Source organism: Vigna angularis, chromosome 3 (genome assembly GCF_016808095.1).
Source record: "Vigna angularis cultivar LongXiaoDou No.4 chromosome 3, ASM1680809v1, whole genome shotgun sequence".
In the NCBI taxonomy this organism is placed as follows: domain Eukaryota; kingdom Viridiplantae; phylum Streptophyta; class Magnoliopsida; order Fabales; family Fabaceae; genus Vigna; species Vigna angularis.
The window spans coordinates 9,617,727-9,636,370 of NC_068972.1; the positions used below are offsets into that span (position 1 = coordinate 9,617,727).

The following is an 18,644-nucleotide window of genomic DNA, read 5'->3' on the forward strand; positions in this document are numbered from 1 at the left end:
GTTAGAATGGGGTGGAGCTAGTAATAATGAATATGCAGAAAGAAAACGATTCCACGATATATTACCCTTGTCTAAGCCCATAAAAAGTACAATTCTTCTCGTGAAGCCCCCTATTTTGTTACAAAAACTCTCCCACAAAGCAAAGTGTATGACAAGAAGATTTGTTGAGACACTTATATAGTTCTATTAACAATATTTTGTTCAGATACACATCAATCAAGTTTATCTTTAAACAAATTATAAAATACAAAACAAAAAGTTGTTAAAATACATAATTAAATTTTACTGTGTATCTCAATAAATTGTTGTCAAATTGCATAACTAAAACTTAAAATCTTATCGAGACTTATTTTTATTATGTTCAGAGTTGTATCAATCTTCAAATAATCTTTCGTTAAAAAAAAAATCTAAAATGGTTGTGGCTTGTTAACAATTTTGGGGTTTCCAATAACAATAGCCACAATTAATTAACAAAAGCAACAAACCCATTAGAGACGGAAAGGTAGACTAGGCCGACATCTATATGGGCCCAATTAAGTATACGTTGAGTAAAGCATTTAAAAACTTGATTTTATTTTTATTTACTTTTACAAACCTAATATTATTGAAATTAAGACGAGAACGAAATAATTTATATTTAAAATATCTCTTAGAAAAATAATTTTATGATAAAATATAACATATAATTTTCATTATAATATAAATCTTTCATTTGCCTTCACTTTTTTAACAAATTTAATTCTACTCACTGCAAGCAAACATAATTACTTTTCTCTGTAATATTTTGCTATTTTAAATTGGTTATTAAATTTAATAAATAATTAATTCATTTTTCTATGGTTAAATTATATAGTAAATCCTTACAACTTTGTTACGATTTTAAAAAATCCTGTATATTTTCATAAAATTTAGTATTTATTTAATTCTGGATAATAAGTTCGTATATACTAATGATATTCAACAATTCATATTTTTTTATTGAATTAGAAATACAACTCAAAAGTCTGTGCCACAAAAAGAAGAACCAACACAAAATTCATTTGATAGGCATCAGAGTAGAGCTTGTTCTTATATTTAATTTTAGTTTTTAAATAGGTTACCAAAGCTTAGTAAAATTCAATAGTTATTCATGAATCGAGTCATAGTTTAAATAATTACTTATATTTTGCAATAGCTACAGAACATATTTTAACCTTTCAATATATAAAATTATTTAAATATATAGCTTAAAAAAATTGATATTTTTTTTTACATAAAAGAATAATGTTTTCATAATGTACTTATATAAGATAAAAAATATTTAGTCCAAGAGTAACATTTAGTAAAGTTATTTATTTTAGTCCACTATTAACAACCAGTATTTGAAAGTGTTTTAAGATTTACTAAAATTCGTTAAAATTTAATTTATTAATTTTCACAATAAATACTCATAATACTGTAGAACTATTGCTTTGTTTAAAATAAAATATTTAATAAACTATAATTAATCAAAATGCGTGAAATTTATTACAAGGCCGTATAAAAACTCAGGAATTACACCACCTTCGTGGTTCATTATAGAGTGGTGTCATGATATTTGATACTTAAACTTTTCTCTTACATTCGATTTATAACTTCATAAATTATTATTTTAATATAATACTTTATTTTGAAAAGCATGTATGAAATGAATGTAGATAAAAAAGGTAGTATCAAAAGAAACTCCATCCTTCTTTACACTAAGAGCAACAGTTGGTAGTTTCAAAACTTTCATAGAATAACCCAAAATTGCAATGTATTGCCGGAAGCATAATTCTCCCTTGTAACACACAACTTATACATCTTCATAAAAATCACAATACTTAAGAGATTTTAGATCTGTTTTTGATTCAAAATTAGAATTTCTAATTAGTACCAACATTTAAATTCAACCTTTATTGCAGATGATACTGAAAAGAAATTCTAATTTTGATTAAAGAACAATATCAAAAGCACTTAAAGTAATGTACCTAAATTTTGTCCAGTTTTAAAATGAAGAAAAGCCCATATCCATGTCCATATCTTGCTCTTGTGAAAAGTAGGTGTCGTGCTTCCAATTCTCGTACCAGGTTTCTTCCACCATGGAATCATCAAGCCTCCAAGTCTGATCTTCAAAAATATGTTGGGGTATTTCAACACAAGCATACCCATTGAAGCGACAATCATCCTCGTACGACATTAAAAAGTCACCGAGGTCAAAGTCTTGAAGAACACCGGTGAAACAGTGGTTATGTTCATCATCCTGTGGCATGGAAGCAGAAGGGTTATGGTCCCAGGTCGTTGCGATGAAATTCATCGTGTTCACCGAATCATTGCCTGGCATCATAACCTTGGTACACCTCATTGATTTGGGTTTAATCATCATTGGGTGAGCTGATTTTGTAGGATCAAGAACATCACCCAAGGAAGTTTTGGAGGTTAAGTTGATAGGAATGTTGCCGTCATGGCCAACAACGTCGTTTTGACTGTGCTTGTGCTCTACCTTCTTTCTCAAATAAGTATTCCAGTAGTTCTTAATTTCATTGTCTGTTCTCCCTGGTAATCGTCCCGCAATGAGAGACCATCTGTTCACCAAAAGAATATGAAAAGAATATTAACTAATATATTCTCTACGTGACAAAAAAAATGGAAGAAATGCATGTATAATATAAATAGATGTACCTATTCCCTAAGAGTTTGTGTAATCTGATAATGAGATCTTCTTCATCAGAAGAAATGTTTCCTCTCTTAATATCTGGCTTTAGATAATTCAGCCATCGAAGTCTACAACTCTTGCCACATCTTTTCAACCCTACAGAAATAGAAACGATCAGTTTTGAAAGTATAATACTTTTGAAACATATATGGCTATGGCGAAAAAAAGTTATGCATTTATATACCTGCTCTTTTGGAAAGCTCTCTCCATTTACCTTCTCCGTGGACTTGAACGTAGTTCATAAGAATTTTGTCTTCTTCAGCAGACCAAGGACCTCTGTTCATAGCGTATTGATTCTCACAATTTGCCTTTCTTCCCATCTTCTCTATTTCTCTCACTCACTCTCTTTCTCTTTATCCTTGGATTCTGAAAGGTCTTGTTGTAAATGCTCCTTAAATACTCGCTCACTTTTCTTTTATTTATTTAAATATATTTCAGATATCTGTGCTGTGTGGTAGATGAATCAACCGAATCAGGATCACGATTATAATACTTCTATTACCTTATTTTTTCCCTTCAAATGGGACCGAGTGGACTAGCATTCATAGTGGAGTTTTCCTTAAAGGGGAGACCAGTAATCTGAAAGGTCATATAGTATAATTTAACAACATGAAAATTTCAAATTTTTGGTCAAATTAACTTAAAAGAATTTAAAACATGAACTAAAAAATGAATTTGTTAGTTTGTTAAGAAGTGAAACCTTCAAAATGAATTTAAAATTTGAGATTTATACCTACTTGTATGTTATAAAATGATTTTATTTTATTCGATATGAAACTTCTAACAAACTATCAAAATAGAAATATCATCTCAAATATGAAATTAAATTTATATATATTTTTAAAATTAATTTTATTTGTAGTGAAGTGTTGAACGACTATAATATAAAATATTATGGATAAGGAAAAGAGTGGGATAAAGTTATGACAAGGAGATATGGAGAAAAGGATTGGGCATCAAGCCTCGAAGATGGGCAACTAAGTGGCTGAAAAATCAGAACATGGTGGTGAGTTATTATAACACGGGTCCCTCCAATCTGATTTTTACAACACTAAAAAATCAATAATAGAACAAAGATCATTGCACTTCTCACTGTTACTGCAAAGAATCAACGTAGCATCTGAATTCTGAAACTGTTATACCATTTGGGTCTGTGTTGTTTGTTTAAAGAAAGCAACGGAGTCTAGAAAAAAACAAGAGCGAACTAGATCGGTGCTGTAGAATGATAAGGAAGAGAAAAAGGAAATGATAAAGAGCCGTGTAAAGAATAAAGATTCCCTCTTTTTATGATAAAAAAAGTAGAAAGGAAACTTTGTTTTTTCAAATATCTTTTTACTTACCATTTATCTGCTTATATATACAAATGCAAATTTTTCAACCTTTCTTTTAATAAATAATAAAAATAATATTTTTTCTTCCTTCATCCAAACAATAAAAAAATATATTTATTATCTCTTGTTTATTTTCATTTTCTCTCCACATCTGAATAAAAAATAACATAAAAGCTAATGTTCCTGTGCGCTACGAAAACTGATGAACATCTTAAATATAGATTTTTTTTTACGTATAATATTAACACAATTGTACTTTGTTAACTTCTCATTGATATCGTAATCCAAGTCAAACTGTTATTTCTTTTAGAAAAACCCTTAATCTCTTGTAAATCTAAGAAGCTGGCTTGTACTATAAAATGAATTCGTTAAAAATGTAAAAATAAAATTTAAAGTAAAACTGTTAAAAATAAAGTACAAATTGGTAGTTCATTTTAGGTTAAAAGTTTATTTAAAACTAAAAGTTTCATTCTTTTTTGTTTTACATGTGTAACATATTTTAAAAAGCTGTGTAGTTAGCTTTTGTGGAAAAAAAATAATCCCCTTTTTTAGAAAAATAAGATCCTTATAACTCTGTCTTTTTCTTTTTTAAGAAAGAAACGTGTTTTAGTCAAACACTCGTCTAATCTTTGAGGGGATTAATTTGATGCAAAAATATTACAATACTGACACGTGATATTTAAAAGACCAATATATACAACACATGCAATTTCAGATAATGAAATTTCAAAAAAAAAAAAAATCCACACTCTTCTGTATTCTAATTATAACTTCATGTTGGCTACACATGACAAAGTATTTTCTACAAGACAAACTGTTAAAGAATACTCGTTAAGGTTGTACTACTTTCTGTTAAATTCCTCATGGAACAATTGTTTTAATGACTTATTTCCATTTTTTTAAAATACAAAGGTTTTAAAAATCCTAAAAAGTTACTCGTTAATTTTTCTATATATCGCCTATTTTATCTAAACTAAATTGAATGTATTTCTCTAGAATTTTTTTAAAATTTCAAGTTTGGTTATAATTTGCTAAACACTTTACAAGTTTCTCATTAAATATTAATTCTTAATTTCAATTCTTTACTTTAAATTTTGTGTTCTACTCTGATTTACATTTTTTTAAATTTACATTTTAATTTAAATAATATAATTTTATTCTATTTTGTGCTTCATTTCAAGTTATATTTTGATTGAGTTTTTATAGCATGTTGAGAATAGGGCTTGTTACGCTGAGCAAAATATTGAGTTGACATGCACGTTGATTTATATTTTAATTCAATGATCACAAAGCTGGTAAATTTAGGGAATGAGGTGATAGCTGATTGGATTAATAGCATATTTAATATATGATAAATTTTTAAAAAATAATTAAAATTGTGAATAATATGATGATATAAAAAAAAAGATTATGAATAAATTTTTTAGCAATGAATTGTATGATTTATAAGTGATATTAACGTGTTTTGTGTGTGACTTAGAATGAATGACTGATTCATTTTATATATAATCACAACTAGATGGCGTGTCACTAATCATACCTTTGTAACTGTGGTGGTATCTTGATTGTAATATTTTTTTTTCTTTGAATGTGATATATATAGGATATAGATATATGTACCCAACCAACTTTCTATTTTATACTTTAATTCTTAATTTATATATTTGTATGCTATTAATTATAATACATATGTTTTTACTCTATGATTTATATGATGGTCAATTTTTTAGTTTGAACTTATGTTGTGTGACATGATATGGAAATCTAAACAAATAAACAAATACTTAATATAGAAAAGAAAAATATAACAATGATAAGTTTTTATTTATTTATATGTTATATGCGTATGTGAGTTCAAATATCATACATCTCTAACCAATCAAAGGGTCATAATGAGAATTATAAGCTTAAGATATCATATTTATTATATATTTGATTAAAACAGGTTAATATCATGTGAAATTAAAAACTTTGGATCTTAAATAAAATCCTATTTATAAGAACAATTTTTTTTAAGTTTTAAAAAGTTAAAACATGAATATCAAATTTTTAATAAATTTGAATATTTTTAATTGAGCTTTATTAATTTCTTTTGTTTATTAAGTACTCATAATTTTTATATTTTTCAATTAAATGCTTGAGTTTAATTTCTTTATTAATTGGGTGGTACGATTACTATCTTGCATCTTCATATTTATTCATTTTCACGTGTTTAAAGATATGAAAGTATGTCATTAATATAATTTAATATAATGATTAATATTTTTAAAAGATGTGAAATTATGTTGTTAATATAAAATGATATTATGATTAATATTTTATATATTTTATTGAAAATGTGTTGGATAACAAACTTGTTATATTTCTAATGACTTCTACATCATTACTTATAATAACTAAGTATTGTGATGATTTTCACATCATGACCTATAGAATTATCATGACTTATAGAGATAAAAAAAGTGTTTCATCACTCCTATTAGTATGATCACTTTTGTTATGAATAATTGAAGTCAGTGGTCATTTTATATTAATTATAAAAACTCACATAAAGAAATAATAAATATGTAACTTTTAAATATTCAAAAGATAAAAAAAAAGTTAATAGAAACTAAATTCAAAATAAAAAAATTAGAGAATTGAGAAGTTATTTAAACTTTATATATTTCACATTATTGTTTTAGTGAAACTCAAAAAATAAAATAAAATAAAGAGACCTATATAAAATAAATCACATAATTGATTCTTAAATTGGAGATATACTTACTTACTAAATAAATCAAATCAATGTTTTCTCTTATTAAAGAAATCAAATCAATGTTTGGAGCACGAAGTTCTCATTTGTTATTTAGAAGAGATAGTTTATTCATAATTTATTGGAACAATAGAGAATCGGATCAAATCTTTCTTTTGTACATCCTGAACTCTTATCAAATGATTGAATCAACATGTTTCACCCATACTTATGTCAGATTCAACTAAAAGTTAAACGTTGATTCTTTTATGGGAAGAAAAAGTTAAATTGCTACTTTACCGGAACCCAGGGTAAATTTTTATTTTAAAATCATCAATACAATAATTCAGGGTCAAATGATGAAGGATTAAATAATGAAAACACTGTATAAAAAAATAATTAAACCTTAAAAGAGTTTAATTAACATAGTAAAAGTATTTATATAACTATATAACGGCACTATACGTTAAAATGTTTACCCTTCCTTCTCAAAATCTCACTCTTAATTCCATGTTTAGTCTTTTACGCTACTGTTTTACTGTTTTTGTCTTACAAATGAAAAAAACCATCGCACGCACATCGATTGTACTCTGGTCGGTAATTTTCGAATTCTTAACTTTGTGGACATTTTCTGCTTTGCTTTTTTTTTATCATTCAGTTTGCTCCTTCCTCCAAATATGTAGACTTTTTACTTCTTTCTTTCTCTCTTTATTTCTTCTTTTATTCCTTTATCAGTCTAGTGTAAAAATTAAGGCTTTAAAAATGTAATTTACGATGGTCATGGTCAAAAGCAACTCTTTTGCACGAATTCCTTGTATTTGCGCGTGATCGATTTTATCGATGATGTTCTAAAATTCCAACTAATTCATACCATCATTGTTTCTATAGGGTTAAACTGAACGTAAATTCGACGTGTAACACCTTTCTTCCTTTTCTACCATTCTTTAGGCTTTTTAATGTTTTTTCATTTACTAACGACATATATATTGAAGAAAGTAAAGACCAATTAAGTCAATTTAAGTTTAATTAATTACTTGCACAAATAAACTTTCCTTATCTGAAAGATAGGACAAGAACATTAGAAAAAAAAATACAAAAGACTGAAATAAAAGTAGAAAAAAATATGGAGTGAGCATAGAACAGGGTGAAAATAAATAAATATATCATACAAAACACATTTCTAAATCAAGTGAAAATAATTCTCTATTCTAAATCAAATATAACATGTGATAACTATTAGAATTGGACTTGAAGCCTAATTCAACCCCAAACATCATCCTACAAGCCGGTTTTGTGGGGTTGAGTTAGACTTAAAGTTCATTTCTAACATGATATCAGAGTCATGGTTAGAGCCTATCCTAGAGATATTTGTTGTTTGTTGGACATATTGTTCCACCCGCTATCGGGTCGCTATCGGACCACCCAGCGTGAGGGGATGTGTTGGAAGCCCCACATCGACTAGAGATAAGGCCAAGTCATACTTTTTAAGTGGGTGCAAACCATATCCTACAAGTCGGTTTTGTGGGGTTGAGTCAGACTTAAAGTCCACTTCTATCAGTTACCCTACTTTCTTGAAAAATTACTATTATAAAAATGATATAATATAACATATAATCTTTTATAACATATACTAACATATACTGTTAGAATTTAAGAGATATTAGACATTTTTTTTTTGGAATTTACTTCAGTCCTAGAAAATTCCAGCTTTCTACATGCTTCATGGTTTATACCATAGAGAATAGTATATTCTACTTTTGTCCATGGTTTGACCAATGTAAAACAACAAATGTAACACTATGAACCTTGCGACGAGCTTGGTTGAACTTCATTGGGAGAATTATGAAATTTCTAAAACATGGTTGCAATAATGAAGACTCCAACCATGTCCTCAACCAATTCAATACTAAACAAGTCATGCTTGTTATTAGAGATTCTTAGTTGATTAAGAGTAATGTTAATTTATTATATATAAGTGAAAAATAAAACTTAAATCTATTTTTCAATATGGTATATGATATTTATCATAATGAAGATTATTTGGTCATCATGTCATTTGTTATTTATAAAATTGAATAAATTTTTTCATAAAAATAAGATGAATAGTTGGTTCAATGTAATAAGTATTAATATATTTTATTTTTAGTATAATAAAAAATTATATTATTAAAATAAAAACTTTAATTGTGTTTAATTTTTTTTAGTGATTAAGGTAATTAAACACGTATTTAACTTTTAATAATTTTCACATGTATTTATTAAAGAGAAAAGTAGTGTTAATAAATTAATCTTGAAGAGAATCTTGTGCCATTAGAATGTAGTTCTCTTTCTTTTTCTTTTCTTATTACACTAAACAGAAAATATGTTAATACTATTCTTGTAACATATTAGAACCTTGTATTGAACTAACTATTTACACATAAAATTTAAATTTAAAGAACAATCACGAGTCTTATATTAAAATAATACTTTTGTTTTTAAGTAACTTTTGTAAACAATTTGGAAGAGTCTCCATTCAGTTGGGTTCTCGCACATGGTGACTTTCGTGACTAAGTTGTCCGGTTCATAAATCATGCACCTGTTAGGGGAACTCACACGTGATTTATGCTTACAGGAAAATATATTTATCTTTTCAATCTTTTGCCTCCAAAAAATAAAACCTGATATTTATCTTATAATAAGTCAAGATTCTTAATTAGTAAGATAATTTTCAAATTTACTTTATATTCATGCTTATATTTATTGACTTTATATCAAACTGCTTTTTACGTGTTCCCACCATCGTGATAAGAGGAGAAGCTCATCCCGTGTGACTATAAAGTATATTCCGATAATAAATATATTCCCAAATAAAAAGAAGGAAATTATATGTTTATTATTGAGATTCTTGGTTCCAGGAAATCAATTATTAGTTACCAATTCCATTATTTTTAGTTAATTTCATTTCGAAATTACGGATGTTGCACTAATATAGGAAAGAGATTTGTTGTTCATTATTTTCAGAGTTCTATTTTGATTTAGAATCAAAATATATAAGGTGAGATGAAAAAGGAAGGTTTTAGAGTTTGGTTCTTAACCGAAACATATAATTAAAATTAAAAGAACCAATGTTTATATATGCTATAAAAAAATTAATTTTTTAAATGTAAAAGTAGAAATGTGTTTCGAACAATAAGATGTACAATGAACAATATTTAAACAAAAGAAGAAAAAGAAGACATGAGCAATGGACCAAGGTGATGACATTTTTTCACAACAAAGTTGTATTATGTATATGTACAACTTAATCCTATACTTAATTTTCTGAAAACACGACTCAAATCCAAAATTTTGAAATAGGATTAACCTAAATAAGTAAAAAAAAAACTCACTAATTCATATAGTTGCTTTTGTTCTCACTTTCTAGAAGCTAATTCTGCTATATGTTTCACCTTAGGATAAAAACAAAATACAGTCCATGTAAAAATCAAACTAAAATATTTTGGTTTATTCTAAAGCAATATTACCATGGACACTTGCTAGGGTCACACGTCACATTCCAAACTCTTTCCCATTTAAAGTCCAGCATGTATTAGTCTAATATAATAATGAAAAGTTACACATATAACATAGCGCAGACCCTATTTTTGACGCATGTCCGCATCAGTTTGAAAACTCTTGGCAACTATATTTGTACCCTTTATATCCTTCTGCCGCCCGCACACTGAAAGGGACATAATTTTTCACGTTTTTTGTTTTCAATTATGTACTGTATATGGGATATATCACACACTAATTATTAGATAAAAGTTTATTTATCCCACCATTTTGTTTAAATTCGTATGTGAAATACTACTTAGGACAAACATAAAGAACACAACAAGGTTAGAGAGACTGATATTATGCAGTAGTTTTTGTATGAAGTGAATTTTGTGGCTACTAATAAAATAAATTTACTTTTATTTAGTAAATGTACATTATTTGTAAATAGTTAACTTTAAGAATTTTAAGGACACGTTTGAACGCTTGATGGTCTTCCTTCTGTGAAAAAAAATATGGAAAATTTGTTGAGTGACTTAATCACAGGTAATTTAACTAGTATTTGTTTGGTAATGTAAAAAGAAGAAGACAGAAAAAGCAAGAGTAACAGAAAAGGGACAAGATCTTGGTAGCCAGCCTCGTGGTGCCTCCGCGGAGGAGGGTCCTAGATTCAAACTCCGAGGTATCATCATTTCCATTTCGGTCCCACTTATGTTTTATAGTGTAAATGTAACTTTCTTCAGGGACCTCACTTTAGTCATATTCACTTTACCAATATACACTCAAACTTTTATCTCTCTTCCACTGTTCACTACTGTGTAATATTAATAACTGATAATACGTCTAATAATCTGTTTTCTGTTTTCATCGTTTAAGAATGTTATTCTTTAAATGTTATATACTTCCGAAATGTGTTAGTGTATAAGTAAGAAAACGTGTTCTCTCTCAGTTCAGAAGTCGTCAACACTATGCATGGCTGCATTCACATCTTGTCCCCGAGAAGTGTAGCAAAGCTTCAAAAGCAAATTTCAATCAGCTTCACCAAAGCTCATCTTTTAACGCCTTTCTTATTCCACCTTCAATCAATAGCACCACAACATTCTTTTCGACAAAGACAAAAACAAAAAACAAAAGATATTCACATTTTAGTTAGGTCATCCTTATTCCCATTCAAAAGCAATTAGTTGGCCCTAAAACGTGATTCTGTGCCAGAAAAAAGGTCATAACGGAATCATACACAACCATAAAAGAAATTATTAAACAATAAATAGCTTTGTACTTAACACCGAAGCTTCAAAGCCCTTGCAGATAAACCAACCAGGATGGTGGGGGATTTCTTTAGAATAAGCATAAATATGTAACGATAACTAATACCTTTTATTTTACTACCTCTTTTCAAATCATGTTTATGAATTTTGTTCTGAAAAATTAAGTGTAATGGTAATAAAAGAATGAAAAAAAACTCAGGTCCGGTAAGCGATGATTACAGCTCTGTACCTATGTATGCGTGTACAGTTCATAATGCAGAATAATGGAAATGTGATTTTACGTGCTTTGCTGTGAAAGCTGTTGTCATTGTCGTGAGAGTGCTAAATGACTGAAACCAAAAGAGAATTAGCCATGATTATGAAACTTGAACTGGGTAAGATTATCAGATCATTACAAAAAATTAATGTTTTCTCTCTTGATATTTGGCCTGAGATAATAATTCAACCATTGGAGTCTGAGTCTGCAACTGTTTTCACGTAGTTTCAAGTCCCCTCAGAAGGATCACCAAACAATATAGAATGGAAAACGAGAAAATATTATATAGAAATCATGAAGGCTGTGTCATAAATGCAGAAAACACTCATTATAAATTCCCTTTCCCCATGAACTAAGAACGTAAAAAGAACATGTGGAATTTGTCTTTTCAGCAGATTAAATTGTGCTGTTCATCATTTGTTTTGTCACTTTTGGTTTTGGCCCTAGTTGTATATATCTCTTCTCACCTTTCCATGAATGGACAACATTTGTAAACGTTTCATTTTAACAAAAGAGTAAGGGGTTTGTTTTCATTTGACTAATTATTTAAATTAACAATTTGATCCAGTTTATGTTTCTTACATTTCAGTTTTATCGATTTTTTTTGTTATTTTTACTATTTAATTTCCATTAGTTGATTGAATTCATGTCCCAGTATTTAAAATCTTTTGTCATATTTAATGGTATTGTAGTGGACTTCATATGATTGATAATGGATGAAATGCAAACTTGATTGAGATCACAGACTTTGCATGCCATTCTATTTTTTAAGAAAATGGCCAGTTGAATATGTATTCTGACTTTGAAATAAGATATAACCTTATTCAAATAAAATGGTTTAAGCATGTAGAACATAGATGTTGTAAGACTTTGTAGTTGTTCTTTTAGGAATTTGTTTTGTAAGACAATGCTGAATAAAGGAACTTTTTTAATAGCTTTTTTGCTTCTTTTTTTCTTTTCAAATGTTATTTTACTTAGTATTTTCAAAATGTTAGATTCTAACTCTCAACTTTTATATTTGTATTATGAAGAGGAGGTATCGAGGAGGAGGTTAATCGGGGAGATACAAGCACCAATGAGATATTAGATCATTATACTCATATCAGTCGGCCACCAAAACAAACAGCGGTTCTGATACCACTGTTAGATCTATTGAAGAGGAGGTTAATTGAGGAGATACAAATACCAATGAAATATGAGTTCAATCATATAAGAGATTGACATCATTCTTTACCCAAAACCTTAAGACAACGGATTAATGAGTCTTTCATCTTTATATAGTGATTTACTTTCTCATTTCTATTCAACGTGTAGACTCACACTTGGATTCCCAACCATATCCTTATAATAATCATTAAATGTGTGTTTTATTCTTTTGAAATAGTTATATGTCATCATAGTTTATAATATATATCAAAGCATGACTTTTTTTAAGACTTTGATTATAAATATTTTATGATGTTGTATTATATAAGGTTTAGAATAGAACCATATAATATAAGATATAATGATTACAATTAAATAATACGATGAAATAATTGGTTTATAAGTAAATTACACGAGTTTAAATTAATTATAAATTTCTCAAAATATATCTGTAATAAGTAATTTAAAACTCATAAAAAATATTATTTAAGTATACTTATTTTTATCATTATATTTTTATAAGATATTTTAACAAATGTTTATAATTTAATAAAAACAAATTTAAACCACCTACTAGTTTTTAATTTTTCAACTAATTTTATTAAACATAACAAAGTACCTTGTTATTTGTGTAAATTATATATTGACTATATTAATAAATAACTTCTATTAAAGAACTCACTAGTAATCTTTGACTAATAAGAATATTTGGTGGAGTTTTTCTAATCAGAAAAATATTAAATATATTATTATTGGAGAAATCTTACTATGTAGGAGATATCTAATTTCTTCAACTTTTATTAAAAGATTATTATATAAAAAACGATTATTGCCATAAAAATTACGATTGTTCATATAGAATTAAATACATTTTTTAAGTATAATTCATTTGAAACACGATTAAGTAAAAAAATATTAAAAAAATGTGAATTTAAGTGGAGTTAAAAAGTAATTTAAAAAATCTTATAAGAAATACTTATTGAAAACGTCTCCAATATCATTTAATTTATTCCTTACCAATTTTGATCTAACATGTAATTAAATTAAAATTAATTAATTAATCTTAAATTCAAGAATTTAAATGTCATGTAGAAATTTACCGAGACTACAAATAAGGTTTTGATGGTGAACCACCTAACAATTTCTCCTTTCATTGGTCTCGTGATATCATTTAATATGAAAAATGGGATGCTCTTCTCTCAAATGTAATACATGTAATATATATTATTTTTTACTTTAATTATGATTTAAGAAGTAATTAATGTATACATGTTACATGTAAGGTAAGTAAATGTAAAATGTGATTATAATTGGTCCTTTTCAGTGAGCATTTATGGTTGTGCAAACATCTTAGTTAACTTTTTGAAATAGAAATACAATTCATAATATTTTTTAATGTAAACAATTTGAAATAATGTTTTTATTTTGTATTTAAGAATGTACAATCTAAAATATAAATTTGTATATTCTAAAATATACAATTTGAACAACAAAAAATATATTTCATATTGTATATTATACACTGTGAGTTTTATAATCTAAAACCCAAATAATACAATTTTAAATAACAAAATTCTATTTTGAATTATACATTTAGAAATAAATAAAAAAATACGAGAGTGCAGGTTGGAATTATGATTATTGGGGTGCAACAGAGAAGTTTCCCTTAACAAATCTAATCCAAAGTAAATAAACCAGAAACCGAAAGAAAAACAAACAATGCAAGTCCTGTCCTATCAAATATTCTGAAGCCTCCATCCACATCAAGAAAAGGCTATTAGACTTTAAAACATAATTTAAAATTTAGTAAATATATTTAATTTAACATTTATATCTAATTAGTTTTCTTATAGAATCATGATAAGAGTAGGTCTTTAAAATCATTCATTGACAAGTTACTAACAAAAGAGTAGTGCCGTCAAAATGGATTAAAACCCATGAGTCAACCCGGTTCACCACGAGTTTGAAACGGGTTGGGTTGGAAAAAAATGTGAAATTTTGATGCGAGCTAATTTTGACCCGGCTCGCTAAGAATCTGGGTTGAACCCGTGGTGAGCCGGGTTGGCTCACCAACCCACTTATTTTTTTTATTGCTATATATTTTTGTTAACGGCTATATATAGTTTCTTAGTCAAACGGTTGTGTATGTCTCATTAAACTAAATTGGTAAAATTTTATGCTTGATAGCATAAAATATATAACAATAGAATTCTTTTGTTTCATTTTATTTTATATCAATTGTTCCAATTATTACTGTTTCAATTTGATCGATCAAAGTAACATATTATAAGAATCTCAGAAGAAGAAAGTGAAAAAAAAGGTAAGTGAGCCAATGAGCCAATCTCGGATCGGGTTCAAATTTTTTTGGCTCGCTAATAAATGAGCCGGGTTGGGTTGGTTCACTAAGTGGCCAACCCGTGATGGGTCGGACCAGGTTACTTGTTTTGACAACTCTACAAAAGAGAATGAATAATATATGTGAGAGATTTTCTTTGTATGTGTTTTAAAATGAAAATTGAAGAAAATGAATACAAATTGACTTACTTTATAGAAAAAAACTCGTTTTGACAGTTCTACAAAAGAGAATGAATAATATATGTGAGAGATTTTCTTTGTATGTGTCTTAAAATGAAAATTGAAGAAAATGAATACAAATTGACTTATTTTATAGAAAAAAACTGATTGATAAAAATTAGACAATTCATTATCATAATTTCCTAAATACCTTCTAATCGTTAAAGATGTCTCAAAAATTAAAATTCTTAAAAAGAATGAAAAGAACTCAGAAAATAAGTTTTAAAGACATATAATAAATATTTTAATAATAAGACATTTTCATAAATTATATTTATATTATTAAATTATTTTAACATTAAAATATTTAATTTCTGTTTTCAAAATACCTGATTCTAGTACTTTATTATCTAAGTTTTTACAATTTATATATATATATATATATATATATATATATATATATATATATTACATAATATATTATAAAAATATTATATTTATTTAATATTATTTTTCGACCAGATGAATGAGAAATACATATATAAATTTGGAAATAATATTAAATATTTTAGCAATGTATAAATATAAACTTTGCAAAAATACAAAAATATTTAAGACCATGAGTTAATAAGGATTTGGCATAAGTTTAGTAACACCCTTAACAAGAAGCAAAGTTTTCTTTTATTTTTTTTCCAGTGAAATAATATATATATATATATATATATATATATGGAATTATATTTTTTAATATCATATTTTTTTAATTTTAATTTTTAAATATTTTTTAAAATTAAAATAATTATTTTATCAGTTTTATATTTTAAGTAATCACTTTTTAAAAATTTAATCATTTTTTTAATTTGACTGTTTTTTTTAAACTTAATAATTTTTTAATTATAAAATTACCTACAAAGTAAATAAAAATATTTACAATAAATTATACAATTATTATTTTTATTATCATGTATTTTCATTAGTTATAAGGGGTTCCTGAATTACTTCAACTGGTATACATATATAAACTAAATTTATAAAATGAAAAATTTAAGAACAATGAAATTCCTCCCAAACTTGTCTAATATAATAATAATTTTATTATTTTTAATTATAATGTATTTTCACTAATATATATAAAAATATTCTTGAATTATTTCAATTCGTATACATTATATAAAATTAAATTTATAAAATAAAAAATTTAGAAAAAATGAAATTCATCCAAAACTTGTAAAATTAACGAGTTTGAACTTTTTATTGAATTATTTTTATATTATATTTTCTTTTTGCAATTTACAAATATATTGATTTAAATATATTAAAATAATTTTTAATATATTAAAATCAGAGTATTTTGAAATTGCCTTAACAATAGAAAATTTTATTGAGGAATCAAAATTCTATAGTTAACTTTTTCTGACAAATAAAAATGATCACATTGTGACGGAGGACAGAGATGTGAATGGTTGAATGTTATTTTAAAGGACTATATAGGAGCGCATTTTGATGTGAGACTAAACACTATCCTCCTGTTTGTATATATAAAATGCATCTATATAACAACATTATTTACGGTAACATCATTCATAGTTGTTTTCAGAACTCGTACATCAATTCTTCAAAATTGCAATATAACCCTCATAGCATAGCATATGATTCTCCCCGCCTACTGACACACAACTCATAGTATATATCACAATGACCCACACCAAAACTCACTGCCATCAAATTCCATTTTCCTGTGGAATATTTATGAATAATAAAAAAAAAAAACTTAGATATAACTCTAGGTAAAGTTCTTGTACTACTTTTTAATCAAAGTTAAAAAGCTACCTCAATAACCATAACTGGTTATATGAAATAGTGAGATAAAATTAAAACTTTGACTAAATAACAATACCAAAAGGACCCGAAAACACTATATGTGAGGTTTGTGATGAACTATTAAAATAAAGGAAAATCCATATCATAATCTAGTGGAAAATAGTCTTCATTCTTCCAATCATCGTACCATGTTTCACACATGGCATCATTAACTCTGCAGGAGTGTTCTCCAAAATGTGGGGGTATTTCAACACAAGCATATCCATTGAAATCACAACCCTCCTGCGGCATTAACAGCTCACTTAAATCAAACTGTTTGCCCAAACCTTCTGGATGATCTGCTGGGACAGACGCAAATGGGTTTTCAATATAATTTGTTGACATTAAATTCTTTGTGTTCACTGAATCATTCACTGCTTCAGTTGCCATCATAACCTCTGTACACATTACTGCTTCAGAAGATTTCGCAGGATCAATAGCAATACCAAAAGCGTTTGAAGATTCCATTCTTAATTCCACAGGAATGTTGTTGTTGTTATCATTGTGTTTCTCCTCTACTTTCTTTCTCAAATAAGTATTCCAATAGTTCTTGATTTCATTGTCTGTTCGCCCAGGCAATCTTCCCGCAATAAGCGACCATCTGTAACAGATATACCATGTATCAAAAAGGTTGTCACTGTCTGTAATAATTACCAATTTTAACAATATTTTCTCTTCTGTCTCAAAAATGGAAAAATTCTCTGCCAATGTTATAAACCAATGTACCTATTCCCTAGGAGGCTATGTAGTCTGATAATGAGATCTTCTTCATCAGAAGAAATGTTTCCTCTCTTGATATCTGGCTTTAGATAATTCAACCATCGAAGTCTGCAACTCTTTCCCCCTCGTTTTAAACCTACACACACACACACCTATATATAAATATCGATATACATATACATATTCACAAGTAACGAGTTCATGCAACGAAAACTGGAAGAGAAAAAAAAGAAAAGACTAAACAAACTATCAAGTTATCAATTTGAAAACATACCAGTTCTTCTGGAAATCTGCCCCCATTTTCCTTCTCCATGGAGGTGAACGTAGTTAATAAGAATTTGATCTTCCTCAGCAGACCAAGGACCTCTGTTCACAGCTTCTTGGTTCTCGTAAGCTCCCTTTCTTTTCATCTTATCTAGCTCTCTCTACGCTTTGGTTATGCAGATGGTTGTTGTGTTCCTGTTCTTTTCATTGGTTTCTCACGTGTTTGTGGCTAAAGACTATATATAGTTGTTTCCTTAAATAAATGTTCTTTTTTTAAAAAAAAATTAACTAAATAAGTTTGACTTTGTAGTTGGCGACC

The 18,644-nt window shown here is 27.3% G+C and overlaps 2 protein-coding genes across 2 annotated transcripts; both read right to left on the reverse strand.

The window, feature by feature from the left end:
- Positions 1-1,740: 1,740 nt before the first annotated feature.
- Positions 1,741-3,074, reverse strand: LOC108325687 (transcription factor MYB1). Its single transcript, XM_017558784.2, has 3 exons — positions 2,898-3,074; positions 2,680-2,809; positions 1,741-2,582 (listed from the first exon to the last, which is right to left on the reverse strand). Exons 1-3 carry the CDS (start codon positions 3,031-3,033, stop codon positions 2,006-2,008), a joined length of 843 nt encoding a protein of 280 aa, XP_017414273.1. The 5' UTR covers positions 3,034-3,074; the 3' UTR covers positions 1,741-2,005.
- A 13,967-nt stretch (positions 3,075-17,041) lies between these two features.
- LOC108325754 (transcription factor MYB1-like) lies at positions 17,042-18,520 on the reverse strand. Its single transcript, XM_052874980.1, has 3 exons — positions 18,336-18,520; positions 18,068-18,197; positions 17,042-17,942 (listed from the first exon to the last, which is right to left on the reverse strand). The coding sequence occupies exons 1-3, from the start codon at positions 18,469-18,471 to the stop codon at positions 17,423-17,425; spliced, it is 786 nt and encodes a 261-aa protein (XP_052730940.1). The 5' UTR covers positions 18,472-18,520; the 3' UTR covers positions 17,042-17,422.
- Between the last annotated feature and the right edge of the window lie 124 nt (positions 18,521-18,644).